The sequence below is a fragment of the Pseudophryne corroboree genome, chromosome 1 (genome assembly GCF_028390025.1).
Source record: "Pseudophryne corroboree isolate aPseCor3 chromosome 1, aPseCor3.hap2, whole genome shotgun sequence".
Taxonomy (NCBI): Eukaryota; Metazoa; Chordata; class Amphibia; order Anura; family Myobatrachidae; genus Pseudophryne; species Pseudophryne corroboree.
In genome coordinates this window covers 1,074,659,022-1,074,672,868 of record NC_086444.1, presented here as the reverse complement: position 1 = coordinate 1,074,672,868, position 13,847 = coordinate 1,074,659,022, and the positions used below count along the sequence as shown (strand labels likewise).

At 46.3% G+C, this 13,847-nt stretch overlaps 2 protein-coding genes across 3 annotated transcripts in view; both read right to left on the bottom strand.

Annotated features, from left to right (window-relative positions):
• The window catches only part of GUF1 (GTP binding elongation factor GUF1), a 178,148-nt gene extending 171,189 nt beyond the window's left edge, over positions 1-6,959 (bottom strand). Inside the window, exon 1 of one of the 2 annotated variants that reach the window (XM_063920983.1) lies at positions 6,871-6,959. The gene's annotated coding sequence lies outside the window, so the exon portion shown is untranslated. The remainder of the gene's footprint in view (positions 1-6,870) is intronic. The other variant, XM_063920982.1, reaches the window with a different exon arrangement.
• The window catches only part of LOC134926333 (uncharacterized), a 48,444-nt gene continuing 38,122 nt past the window's right edge, over positions 3,526-13,847 (bottom strand). The window contains exon 3 of the mRNA XM_063920980.1: positions 3,526-6,991. Coding sequence (XP_063777050.1) covers positions 4,319-6,982 — 2,664 coding nt within the window. The 5' untranslated portion in view covers positions 6,983-6,991 and the 3' untranslated portion in view covers positions 3,526-4,318. The remainder of the gene's footprint in view (positions 6,992-13,847) is intronic.

Here is a 13,847-nt window from a genome sequence, read left to right as displayed (position 1 = left end):
TGCAATGATGCACTGACACTTTTCCTGGTTTTAGGAGGATCCCGATTAGCTCGGATAACTCCCTGGCTTTCTCCTCTGGGAGAAACACCTTTTCCTGGACTGTGTCCAGAATCATCCCTAGGACCAGCAGACGTGTCGTCGGAACAACTGCGGTTTTGGAATATTTAGAATCCACCCGTGCTGTCGTAGAACTACTTGAGATAGTGCTACTCCGACCTCCAACTGTTCTCTGGACCTTGTTCTTATCAGGAGGTCGTCCATTTTCTTTGAAGACGAATCCTCCTTTCGGTCATTACCTTGGTAAGGACCCGGGGTGCCTTGGACAATCCAACGGCATCGTCTTGAAACTGATAGTGACAGTTCTGTACCACGAACCTGAGGTACGCTTGGTGAGAAAAGGCAAATTTTGGGACATGGAGGTAAGCATCCCTGATGTCCCGGGACACCATCTAGTCCCCTTGTTCTTTGCTATCACTGCTCTGAGTGACTCCATCTGGATTTGAACCCTTGTAAGTGTTCAAATTTTTCAGATTTAGAATAGGTCTCACCTAGCCTTCAGTACCACCATATAGTGTGGAGTAATACCCCTTTCCTTGTTGTCGGAGGGGTAATTTTATTATCACCTGCTGGGAATACAGCTTGTGAATTGTTTTCAATACTGCCTCCCTGTCGGAGGGAGACATTGGTACAGCAGACTACAGGAACCTGCGAGGGGGGAAACCTCTCGACATTCCAATCTGTACCCCTTGGATACTACTTGTAGGATCCAGGGGTCCTGTACGGTCCCAGCGTCATGCTGAGAACTTGGTAGAAGCGGTGGAAGGCTTCTGTTCCTGGGAATGGGCTGCCTGCTGCAGTCTTCTTCCCTTTCCTCTATCCCTGGGCAGATATGACTCTTATAGGGACGAAAGGACTGAGGCTGAAAAGACGGTGTCTTTTTCTGCAGAGATGTGACTTAGGGTAAAAAACTGTGGATTTTCCAGCAGTTGCCCTGGCCACCAGGTCCCATGGACCGACCCCAAATAACTCCTCCCCTTTATACGGCAATACATCTTTGTGCCGTTTGGAATCTGCATCACCTGACCACTGTCGTGTCCATAAACATCTTCTTGCAGATATGGACATCGCATTTACTCTTGATGCCAGAGTGCAAATATCCCTCTGCGCATCTCGCATATATAGAAATGCATCCTTTAAATGCTCTATAGTCAATAAAATACTGTCCCTGTCAAAGGTATCAATATTTTTAGTCAGGGAATCCGACCAAGCCACCTCAGCTCTGCACATCCAGGCTGAGGCGATCGCTGGTCGCAGTATAACACCAGCATGTGTGTGTATACTTTTTAGGATATTTTTCAGCCTCCTATCAGCTGGCTCCTTAAGTACGGCCCTATCCGTAGATGGTACCGCTACTTGTTCTGATAAGCGTGCGAGCGCCTTATCCACCCTGAGGGGTGTTTCCCACCGTGCCTTAACTTCAGGCGGGAAAGGGTATACCGCCAATAATATTCTATCGGGGGAAACCCACGCATCATCACACACTTCATTTAATTTATCTGATTCAGGAAAAACTACAGGTAGTTTTTTCACCTCACACATAATACCCTTTTTTGTGGTACTTGGAGTATCAGAAATATGTAACACCTCCTTCATTGCCCTTAACGTGTGGCCCTAAAAGAAAATACGTTTGTTTCTTCACCGTCGACACTGAAATCAGTGTCCGTGTCTGGGTCTGTGTCGACCGACTGAGGTAAATGGGCATTTTACAGCCCCTGACGGTGTTTGAGACGCCTGGACAGATACTAATTTGTTCGCCGGCCCTCTCATGTCGTCAACCGGCTTGCAGCGTGTTGACATTGTCACGTAATTTCCATAAATAAGCCATCCATTCCGGTGTCGACTCCCTAGAGAGTGACATCACCATACAGGCAATTTGCTCCGCCTCCTCACCAATATTTTCCTCATACATGTCGACACACACGTACCGACATACAGCACACACATAGGGAATGCTCTGATAGAGGACAGGACCCACTAGCCCTTTGGGGAGACAGAGGGAGAGTTTGCCAGCACACACCAAAACGCTATAATTATCCAGGGACAACCTTTATATAAGTGTTCCTCCCTTATAGCATTTTAATATATATACATATCGCCAAATCAGTGCCCCCCCTCTCTGTTTTAACCCTGTTTCTGTAGTGCAGTGCAGGGGAGAGCATGGGAGCCTTCCCACCAGCCTTTCTGCGAGGGAAAATGGCGCTGTGTGCTGAGGAGAATAGGCCCCGCCCCCTTTTCGGCGGGCTTCTTCTCCGGAGTTTTAGATATCTGGCAGGGGTTAAATACATCCATATAGCCTCAAGGGCTATATGTGATGTATTTTTCGCCATACAGGTATTATACATTGCTGCTCAGGGCGCCCCCCTCCAGCGCCCTGCACCCTCCGTGACCGCTGTGTGAAGTGTGCTGACAACAATGGCGCACAGCTGCAGTGCTGTGCGCTACCTGATGAAGACTGAGAGTCTTCTGCCGCCTGGTTCCGGACCTCTTCATCTTCAGCGTCTGCAAGGGGGGTCGGCGGCGCGGCTCCGGGACGAACCCCAGGGCGAGCCCTGTGTTCCGACTCCCTCTGGAGCTATGTCCAGTAGCCTAAGAATCCAATCCATCCTGCACGCAGGTGAGTTGAAAATCTCTCCCCTAAGTCCCTCGATGCAGTGAGCCTGTTGCCAGCAGGACTCACTGAAAATAAAGAACCTAAAAACTTTTTCTAAGTAACTCTTTAAGAGAGCCACCTAGATTGCACCCTTCTCGGCCGGGCACAAAAACCTAACTGAGGCTTGGAGGAGGGTCATAGGGGGAGGAGCCAGTACACACCATGTGATCCTAAAAGCTTGCTTTTGTGCCCTGTCTCCTGCGGAGCCGCTATTCCCCATGGTCCTGACGGAGTCCCCAGCATCCACTAGGACGTTAGAGAAATGACAGTTAGGAGCGGATTGCCTGGTACTTTATCTTCATCCGAGGCTAGTAAATAGACCCCTTAGTCTGAAGACCTGTGTACTTTGCAACGGTGCTATGTGCCTCCCTTTGTATAGTGCTGTGGCTCTCTTGCGACACCTATTAAATAGTTAAATAATACTTTCTGTTGGAGAATTTCTCTGTGGATAAATCTACTATATCCTACTAGCTCTTCCTTATTTCCAAAGATGGTTACAGGTTTTTACAGATCTGGGGTTGAACTTGCCTAGGCAAAATTCAGTGAGGACATGTCCACTGAAATGCAGGCTGTGCAGACCTGGGCATGAGAGAACACACTTCTATTTGGAGGAACAGCTTTTGCATGTGCAGGTACAGTAGAATCAGGTGATGGGTACAATTCTGCATATGGGTGAATATATGCATCTTTTTACATGCACGCTTCTTTTGAGCAGGGTATGCTCTATTTACTTGCAACCCTGCTCAGGAGTTCTAGGTGGAAACTCCACCATACTTCCTTACAAAGGAAAAACTCTTTCAGAAACACACACAGAGTTAAAAGGAAATAACGCTTATTTATTAAAATATAGGCCTGACAACCTATGGCCTAACACTTGGCTAAAAGTAGGTAGTGTATATAAATGTCTCTCTCTACAAACAAGCGAGGCCAGCTGTAATAGTGTCCCTAAAAGCCAAGAACAGAAAGGCATACAACTGAAATAAAGGAAGAGTAGCTTACAAATATTAATAACAGGAGCAAGTTTATAACACTAGCACACTATAATTAACTATATGCACTTTAAGACTGCAATCACCAGGTGACTTTGATGGGGGGATGCAACAGAAGTAGGCAGGTATACCTCCTGCAACACAATAGTGCCAATGCCACTCTATCATATTGGTGTGAGTCATGTTCCTTTTGTAGCAATCAGTAGGGCTGTTATGTTCCTTATACAAAATGGTTAAGTGTAGTGAACAGGGGTAATCACTACTAAATGTACATTAGAGAAAAGTGAGGGAGGAGAAGTCCCAGCAATGTTGGGTAATGAAAGTCGGTACTTCTGGCTAGAACAGTCCTTCAGGGACTTTCCTTACAATATGGTAAAGTGCAGGGAGAGCAATATCAACAACAGGCTTCTGGAACAATGACAACGGACAAATTAAGTACTCCTTGAGTCACCCTGAATCACTGGATTGAATCCAACTCTCCATATTCATATGAACAAGACTTGACTTTCCTTTGCAACTAGCAAGGATCCCTAGCAAGCTATTCTGCAACTATTACTGAGCCCCTTTTACAATCTAATGTGGCAGATTCGCAGACATTGGTCCCTCGTGACAGTTGAATTTAAAGGATTGCCTTCCTAGCCATCACACTTGCAAACTCTTCTATCACAGAGTCAAAGTTAATAGAACTTGTTAATTTGTGTTCGATAGAGAGAATTGCCATGTTTGAATAACATTCTTGTCCGCTCATAGACCTCAAGTACTCCTCCACTGAATTGAAAATACTGATGTTCTCTTCACAAGACGGTACGGTAACCGGGATACTAAGGAAAATTCTCAGAGCAATATAAATAGAGGGATATACAGAAACCAGGTCCCTCTTGTGTATCTGCTGCAAGATGTCCTGTGCAGTTGCTGTGCTGCAATCTGGGATGATGGAAGGCACACAAGATTTAAAACTCTCGATCTCGGCCACGATTTCAGAAGCACTGAGATCATTACAGTACTTTATGGCCAAGTCAGAAGCACACTTCTTCAGGGCATTTAGTGGCATGCTTGAGAGGGCAGGCCCAGTAAGGAACTCAAAGTCTGAAGAGATCTCAGTAAGTATTTCGCAACGCCACTTGAACCGCGCAATCAGAGCATCAATTAGATTAATGAATCGTCTTCTGAAATCCTGCTCATTGGTCGTATCAAAATCTTCATCCTTCGCTTCATTTTTGTGAATAGTTATTTTCCTCTTAACAGGAAATTCTACAGGAAGGTCCATGGACTGAGCAAGATTTGCAGCCTCTTTCATTATAGGATCAACCCCTTCTTCGCGCATTTGTTGTAGTACGTTCACAAGTCTGCCTATCAGTTTTGCAGCTTGATCAACCGATACTCCCTTCTGTTGCAAAGCTTGGCTCACAGTGTCAACACTACTTAAAATTTGACGCCACATAATAAGGAAGCAAACATATTTAAAATTAATTTGATCTATCAGTTCATCGGCCCATGAAACCGCTTCTGGGCATGAACCTGAATTTTCATATATCTCGTACAGTTCATCGAGAACTCCTGGCAATTGGTCACTTAATGATCTGACAGCAGAAGCTTCTGATGACCATCTGGTGTCACTCTGAGCTTGCAGTGTGATTTTGAGAATACGGTTTAAGGTTTCCCATCTACTTGTTGAAACAGCAAATAAATTAAACAATCTCTGAACAGCTCCAAAGAACATTATCATTTCCAGAGGGGAACTAGCTATATGGACAACTTCTTGGCTGAGCGAACGTGCAGAACCTGGAACAGTTGTAGCAAGATTGTTCATTTTTTTCAGTCTTGCCTGCACTTTACTGTATTTGCCTGCCATATGTGGCGAGTTATCATAACACTGTCCACGCATATTACCTGGATCTAATCCATCCTTGCTAAGCTTTAGTCCTATTTCAGTTGCGAAATCACTGCTAGTCTTCTCGTCCATTCCAATAAAATCTAAGAAGCTCTCTTCTACACTGCACTGTCCATCAGAGAACCGGACATACCGGATTATTTCACACAGTTGGTATTCGTGTGTGGTATCTGGAAAACTGTCGAAAATAATAGAATAGTATTTGGCTTCTTTGACTCTGTTAATTAATTCCTTCCTCACTGTGTTACCAAGGAGGTTAACAAATTCATTTAGGACGGCTGGTGGAAAATAGGAAACACCGTCCTTCTCACACTTTGCAATATGTTCTGCTAACTCAAAATTGTAATGGCTAATGAGTTTCATGACACCATAAACTATTTCTGAATTGGGTTCCTCCATAATGTCACATGAACCAGGAACAGCATGATTGTTTTGGGCACAGAAAAGAATTGCATCAAGAAGTATTTTGAAAATTGTGTTCCACTTCTCTTTTTCAGGTTCAAATTCTTGGCAAATTCTAGAACCCTTTGTTAATTGCCTCTCCAAAAGCCGCCAACTTAAAAAATTTTGAAAATGATCAGAAGACTTTTCATGATCCACTAGCCTGGGGTTTAAATGTCTCCAATTAGAGAAGCCTCTCTGAGGATTTGCAATGTTTGGAGTAAGAGGTGATTTCTTTCCAAAAAGCATACAGGGAAAACAGAAGATAGCCCTCCGTGCTGTGGAATATATAAGCCAGGAACGCTCCATCGTTTCACCATTAGGTAGCGTTTTAAAAAACCAATCACGGCTAAATCGCCTTCCGTTACTATTGGCCGAGAGAGCAAAATTTGCGTCTTTTTGTTGCTCTGGCCCATGTTTTACTAAATAGCACCTCACTTTATCGGTTATGTTAGGCCATGTCTGTGGATCTTCAAATTTAAGTCCCAACATTTTATTGTCTACACGGATAGTTGTGCTGTCTGTATCATTTTCTAAATCGGAGCCCTCGTCCTCAGTTTCACTGGTGTCATGAGGGTCTTCCTTAATCTCTTGCTTAGTATTAGAAATTCCCTCATTATCTGTTTCAGTGGTGTCATGAGGTTCTTCCTTAATCTCTTGCTTAGTATTAGAAATTCCCTCATTATCTGTTTCAATGGTGTCATGAGGTTCTTTCTTAATCTCTTGCTTAGTATTAGAAATTCCCTCATTATCTGTTTCAATGGTGTCATGAGGTTCTTCCTTAATATTAGATATCTTTGGCAGTGGTGGCTCCACGTTAGAGCTTTCAGCATCATTACCAGGTGTTGTGAGCCAGTTCTTATCGTTATTGGAGAGCCTACGTGCTTCCTCCTCTCTTGCTCGCTTACGTTTTCGATATTCTGCACCAGACGGTTTTTTCTTTGGGGGCATGGCGTGTTACTAGAAAAGAAAAACACAAAATGGTAACTTTAACGGGGTAATCTAAATTTTGTTGGTCTCTTCAGCCACTAAAACAGTTTAAGAAGAATGAGGTTGCAATACTGCAGAAATGAAAAAAAAAAAGGCTTGCCTAGGCAATGTAGCACCGCCAGTTGACTACTGAGGACTGGACCACGGTATTACAGACCAAACACTTTTGTTCACCACAGGTTTTTTTGTACACTGTTGAGTGTATTTATTAAATATAAGCTTATTTTGCCTGTTAAATCATCGCTTTTAAATTTCAGGCTTATACATACTAAGAAGTTACAAGACGATGCTTAGTACATAAACCACTGTGACACAAACTGTCAAACATGGTGGAGGAATCGTGATGGTCTGGGACTCTCACAATCTACAAGAGCAACACATTTGTGAGAACTTCCTGAACGATATTTGATTTCCATTGCAGTAAGAATGCCACGCATGTGTTCAGTGGTTACATGAGCAAAAGATCGTAACTCTGAGACGTCAAATTTACAGTGCCTATTGAAAATCATCACACCCTGTCAAAATCCTACCTTTTTGTAACATTACACCTTAAAAAATAAAAGCAACATTTTATCAGATTTATACATTAACACTTAACACGAAATTGAACGGAATATTTTCACAAACAATATAATTTAATTATTAAAATACCTGCCTTGGATAAGTGATCATACCCTAAAGCTGGGTACACACTAGACGATATGTCGTCCAATCCCACAGATCGTAGCGATATATCTGGTACATTATTTAGTATGTACCCGTGAGGTGCGCACTCCCATGGGTCGCTAGCGACATCCTCCATCGGCCCTGCAGCTGGGTTGATGGGGGATGTTGCTAGCGATGACACGCTGCAGAATGCTGCATGTCATGCGAGTCCTCCCATCTGACCCAACATTGGCAAGCGTGTATACACTTACCACATGCCAGGTCTTGTTGGCACTGATGTCGGGCTGGGTACACATCATTAAGTGTGTACCCAGCCGTAGAGTAACCAATAATAATAAGAATTTACTTACCGATAATTCTATTTCTCATAGTCCGTAGTGGATGCTGGGGACTCCGAAAGGACCATGGGGAATAGCGGCTCCGCAGGAGACTGGGCACAAAAGTAAAAAGCTTTAGGACTACCTGGTGTGCACTGGCTCCTCCCCCTATGACCCTCCTCCAAGCCTCAGTTAAGATACTGTGCCCGGACGAGCGTACACAATAAGGAAGGATTTTGAATCCCGGGTAAGACTCATACCAGCCACACCAATCACACCGTACAACTTGTGATCTGAACCCAGTTAACAATATGATAACAGAAGGAGCCTCTGAAAAGATGGCTCACAACAACAAAAACCCGATTTTTGTAACAATAACTATGTACAAGTAATGCAGACAATCCGCACTTGGGATGGGCGCCCAGCATCCACTACGGACTATGAGAAATAGAATTATCGGTAAGTAAATTCTTATTTTCTCTAACGTCCTAGTGGATGCTGGGGACTCCGAAAGGACCATGGGGATTATACCAAAGCTCCCAAACGGGCGGGAGAGTGCGGATGACTCTGCAGCACCGAATGAGAGAACTCCAGGTCCTCCTCAGCCAGGGTATCAAATTTGTAGAATTTAGCAAACGTGTTTGCCCCTGACCAAGTAGCTGCTCGGCAAAGTTGTAAAGCCGAGACCCCTCGGGCAGCCGCCCAAGATGAGCCCACTTTCCTTGTGGAATGGGCTTTTGTAGATTTTGGCTGTGGCAGGCCTGCCACAGAATGTGCAAGCTGAATTGTACTACAAATCCAACGAGCAATCGTCTGCTTAGAAGCAGGAGCACCCAGCTTGTTGGGTGCATACAGGATAAACAGCGAGTCAGATTTTCTGACTCCAGCCGTCCTGGAAACATATATTTTCAGGGCCCTGACTACGTCCAGCAACTTGGAATCCTCCAAGTCCCTAGTAGCCGCAGGCACCACAATAGGTTGGTTTAAGTGAAATGCTGAAACCACCTTAGGTAGAAATTGAGGACGAGTCCTCAATTCTGCCCTGTCCGTATGAAAAATTAGGTACGGGCTTTTATAAGATAAAGCCGCCAATTCTGATACACGCCTGGCTGAAGCCAGGGCTAACAGCATCACCACTTTCCATGTGAGATATTTCAAGTCCACAGTGGTGAGTGGTTCAAACCAATGTGATTTTAGGAATCCCAAAACTACATTGAGATCCCAAGGTGCCACTGGAGGCACAAAAGGAGGCTGTATATGCAGTACTCCCTTGACAAACGTCTGAACTTCAGGAACAGAAGCTAGTTCTTTTTGGAAGAATATCGACAGGGCCGAAATTTGAACCTTAATGGACCCTAATTTGAGGCCCATAGACAGTCCTGTTTGCAGGAAATGCAGGAATCGACCCAGTTGAAATTCCTCTGTAGGGGCCTTCCTGGCCTCGCACCACGCAACATATTTACGCCAAATACGGTGATAATGTTGTACGGTTACATCCTTCCTGGCTTTGATCAGGGTAGGGATGACTTCATCCGGAATGCCTTTTTCCTTCAGAATCCGGCGTTCAACCGCCATGCCGTCAAACGCAGCCGCGGTAAGTCTTGGAACAGACATGGTCCCTGCTGGAGCAGGTCCTGTCTTAGAGGTAGAGGCCACGGTTCTTCCGTGAGCATCTCTTGAATTTTCGGGTACCAAGTCCTTCTTGGCCAATCCGGAGCCACGAGTATAGTCTTTACTCCTCTCCTTCTTATGATTCTCAGTACTTTTGGTATGAGAGGAAGAGGAGGGAACACGTACACTGACCGGTACACCCACGGTGTTACCAGAGCGTCAACAGCTATTGCCTGAGGGTCCCTTGACCTGGAGCAATATCTGTCCAGTTTTTTGTTGAGGCGAGACGCCATCATGTCCACCTTTGGTTTTTCCTAACGGTTTACAATCATGTGGAAGACTTCTGGGTGAAGTCCCCACTCCCCCGGGTGGAGATTGTGTCTGCTGAGGAAGTCTGCTTCCCAGTTGTCCACTCCCGGAATGAACACTGCTGACAGTGCTATCACATGATTTTCCGCCCAGCGAAGAATCCTTGCCACTTCCGTCATTGCCCTCCTGCTTCTTGTGCCGCCCTGTCTGTTTACGTGGGCGACTGCCGTGATGTTGTCCGACTGGATCAATACTGGCTGACCCTGAAGCAGAGGCCTTGCCTGACTTAGGGCATTGTAAATGGCCCTTAGTTCCAGGATATTTATGTGAAGTGACGTTTCCATGCTTGACCACAAGCCCTGGAAATTTTTTCCCTGTGTGACTGCTCCCCAGCCTCTCAGGCTGGCATCCGTGGTCACCAGGACCCAATCCTGAATGCCGAATCTGCGGCCCTCTAGGAGATGAGCACTCTGTAACCACCACAGGAGAGACACCCTTGTCCTTGGAGACAGGGTTATCCGCTGATGCATTTGAAGATGCGATCCGGACCATTTGTCTAGCAGATCCAACTGAAAAGTTCTTGCGTGGAATCTGCCGAATGGAATCGCTTCGTAAGAAGCCACCATCTTTCCCAGGACCCTTGTGCACTGATGCACTGACACCTGGCCTGGTCTTAGGAGCTTCCTGACTAGGTCGGATAACTCCTTGGCTTTCTCTTCCGGGAGAAACACCTTTTTCTGTACTGTGTCCAGAATCATCCCTAGGAACAGCAGACGTGTCGTCGGAATCAGCTGCGATTTTGGAATATTTAGAATCCATCCGTGCTGTCGTAGTACTATTTGAGATAGTGCTACTCCGACCTCTAACTGTTCTCTGGACCTTGCCCTTATCAGGAGATCGTCCAAGTAAGGGATAATTAAGACGCCTTTTCTTCGAAGAAGAATCATCATTTCGGCCATTACCTTGGTAAAGACCCGGGGTGCCGTGGACAATCCAAACGGCAGCGTCTGAAACTGATAGTGACAGTTCTGTACCACAAACCTGAGGTACCCTTGGTGAGAAGGGCAAATTGGGACATGGAGGTAAGCATCCTTGATGTCCAGAGACACCATGTAGTCCCCTTCTTCCAGGTTCGCTATCACTGCTCTGAGTGACTCCATCTTGAACTTGAACCTTTTTATGTAAGTGTTCAAGGCTTTCAGATTTAAAATGGGTCTCACCGAGCCGTCCGGCTTCGGTACCACAAACAGCGTGGAGTAATACCCCTTTCCCTGTTGTAGGAGGGGTACCTTGATTATCACTTGCTGGGAATACAGCTTGTGAATGGCTTCCAATACCGCCTCCCTGTCGGGGGTAGACGTTGGTAAAGCAGACTTCAGGAACCGGCGAGGGGGAGACGTCTCGAATTCCAATTTGTACCCCTGAGATACTACCTGCAGGATCCAGGGGTCCACTTGCGAGTGAGCCCACTGCGCTCTGAAAATCTTGAGACGGGCCCCCACCGTGCCTGAGTCCGCTTGTAAGGCCCCAGCGTCATGCTGAGGACTTGGCAGAAGCGGGGGAGGGCTTCTGTTCGTGGGAAGATGCTGTCTGTTGCAGTCTTTTTTCCCCTTCCTCTGCCCCGGGGCAGATATGAGTGGCCTTTTGCCCGCTTGCCCTTATGGGGACGAAAGGACTGAGCCTGAAAAGACGGTATCTTTTTCTGCTGCGAGGTGACTTGGGGTAAAAAGGTGGATTTCCCAGCCGTTGCCGTGGCCACCAGGTCCGATAGACCGCCCCCAAATAACTCCTCCCCTTTATACGGCAATACTTCCATATGCCGTTTGGAATCCGCATCCCCTGACCACTGTCGCGTCCATAATCCTCTTCTGGCAGAAATGGACATCGCACTTACTCTTGATGCCAGAGTGCAAATGTCTCTCTGTGCATCTCGCATATATAGGAATGCATCCTTTAAATGCTCTATAGTCAATAATATATTGTCCCTGTCCAGGGTATCAATATTTTCAGTCAGGGAATCCGACCAAGCCATCCCAGCACTGCACATCCAGGCTGAGGCGATTGCTGGTCGTAGTATAATACCAGTATGTGTGTATATACTCTTAAGGATATTTTCCAGCTTTCTATCAGCTGGTTCCTTTAGGGCGGCCGTATCAGGAGACGGTAACGCCACTTGTTTTGATAAGCGTGTGAGCGCCTTATCCACTCTAGGGGGTGTTTCCCAACGCGCCCTAACCTCTGGCGGGAAAGGGTATAATGCCAATAATTTTTTAGAAATTAGCAGTTTCTTATCGGGGGAAACCCACGCTTCATCACACACCTCATTCAATTCATCTGATTCGGGAAAAACTACGGGTAGTTTTTTCACACCCCACATAATACCCTTTTTTGTGGTACTTGTAGTATCAGAAATGTTCAAAACCTCCTTCATTACCGTGATCATGTAACGTGTGGCCCTACTGGAAAATACGTTTGTTTCCTCACCGTCGACACTGGAGTCAGTGACCGTGTCTGTGTCTGTATCGACCTGAGGTAACGGGCGCTTTATAGCCCCTGACGGTGTTTGAGACGCCTGTACAGGTATTAACTGATTTGCCGGCTGTCTCATGTCGTCAACAGTCTTTTGTAAAGTGCTGACACTATCACGTAAATCTTTCCATAAGACCATCCAGTCAGGTGTCGACTCCCTAGGGGGTGACATCACTAACACAGGCAATTGCTCCGCCTCCACACCATTTTCCTCCTCATACATGTCGACACAACGTACCGACACACAGCACACACACAGGGAATGCTCTGATAGAGGACAGGACCCCACTAGCCCTTTGGGGAGACAGAGGGAGAGTTTGCCAGCACACACCAGAGCGCTATATATATACAGGGATAACCTTATATAAGTGTTTTTCCCTAATATAGCTGCTGTATATATTTCTATGCCAATTTAGTGCCCCCCTCTCTTTGTTTTACCCTGTTTCTGTAGTGCAGGACTGCAGGGGAGAGTCAGGGAGCCTTCCTCCAACGGAGCTGTGAGGAAAAATGGCGCCAGTGTGCTGAGGAGATAGGCTCCGCCCCCTTCACGGCGGCCTTTCTCCCGCTTTTCTATGGAAATTTGGCAGGGGTTAAATGCATCCATATAGCCCAGGAGCTATATGTGATGTATTTTTTTTGCCAACAAAAAGGTGTTTTATTGCGTCTCAGGGCGCCCCCCCCAGCGCCCTGCACCCTCAGTGACCGGAGTGTGAAGTGTGCATGAGAGCAATGGCGCACAGCTGCGGTGCTGTGCGCTACCTTATAGAAGAAAGGACGTCTTCTGCCGCCGATTTTCCGGACCTCTTCAGTCTTCTGGCTCTGTAAGGGGGCCGGTGACGCGGCTCCGGGACCCATCCATGGCTGGGCCTGTGATCGTCCCTCTGGAGCTAATGTCCAGTAGCCTAAGAAGCCCAATCCACTCTGCACGCAGGTGAGTTCGCTTCTCTCCCCTTAGTCCCTCGATGCAGTGAGCCTGTTGCCAGCAGGTCTCACTGAAAATAAAAAAACCTACTTTAAACTTTTCCACTAAGCAGCTCAGGAGAGCCCCTTAGCCTGCACCCGTCTCGTTCGGGCACAAAAATCTAACTGAGGCTTGGAGGAGGGTCATAGGGGGAGGAGCCAGTGCACACCAGGTAGTCCTAAAGCTTTTTACTTTTGTGCCCAGTCTCCTGCGGAGCCGCTATTCCCCATGGTCCTTTCGGAGTCCCCAGCATCCACTAGGACGTTAGAGAAAACTTGCTCAGGTACAATCAAGGACCTTACAGATCACACAACAGGCTAACTGGCCAACACTATGGGTCAATTCAATTCGATGACTAGTTGCCAATTCCGCTAGTTTACTTAAGTTTTGTCGACAATTGGAATTCCCACTAATTCAATTCTCACCAATGTGA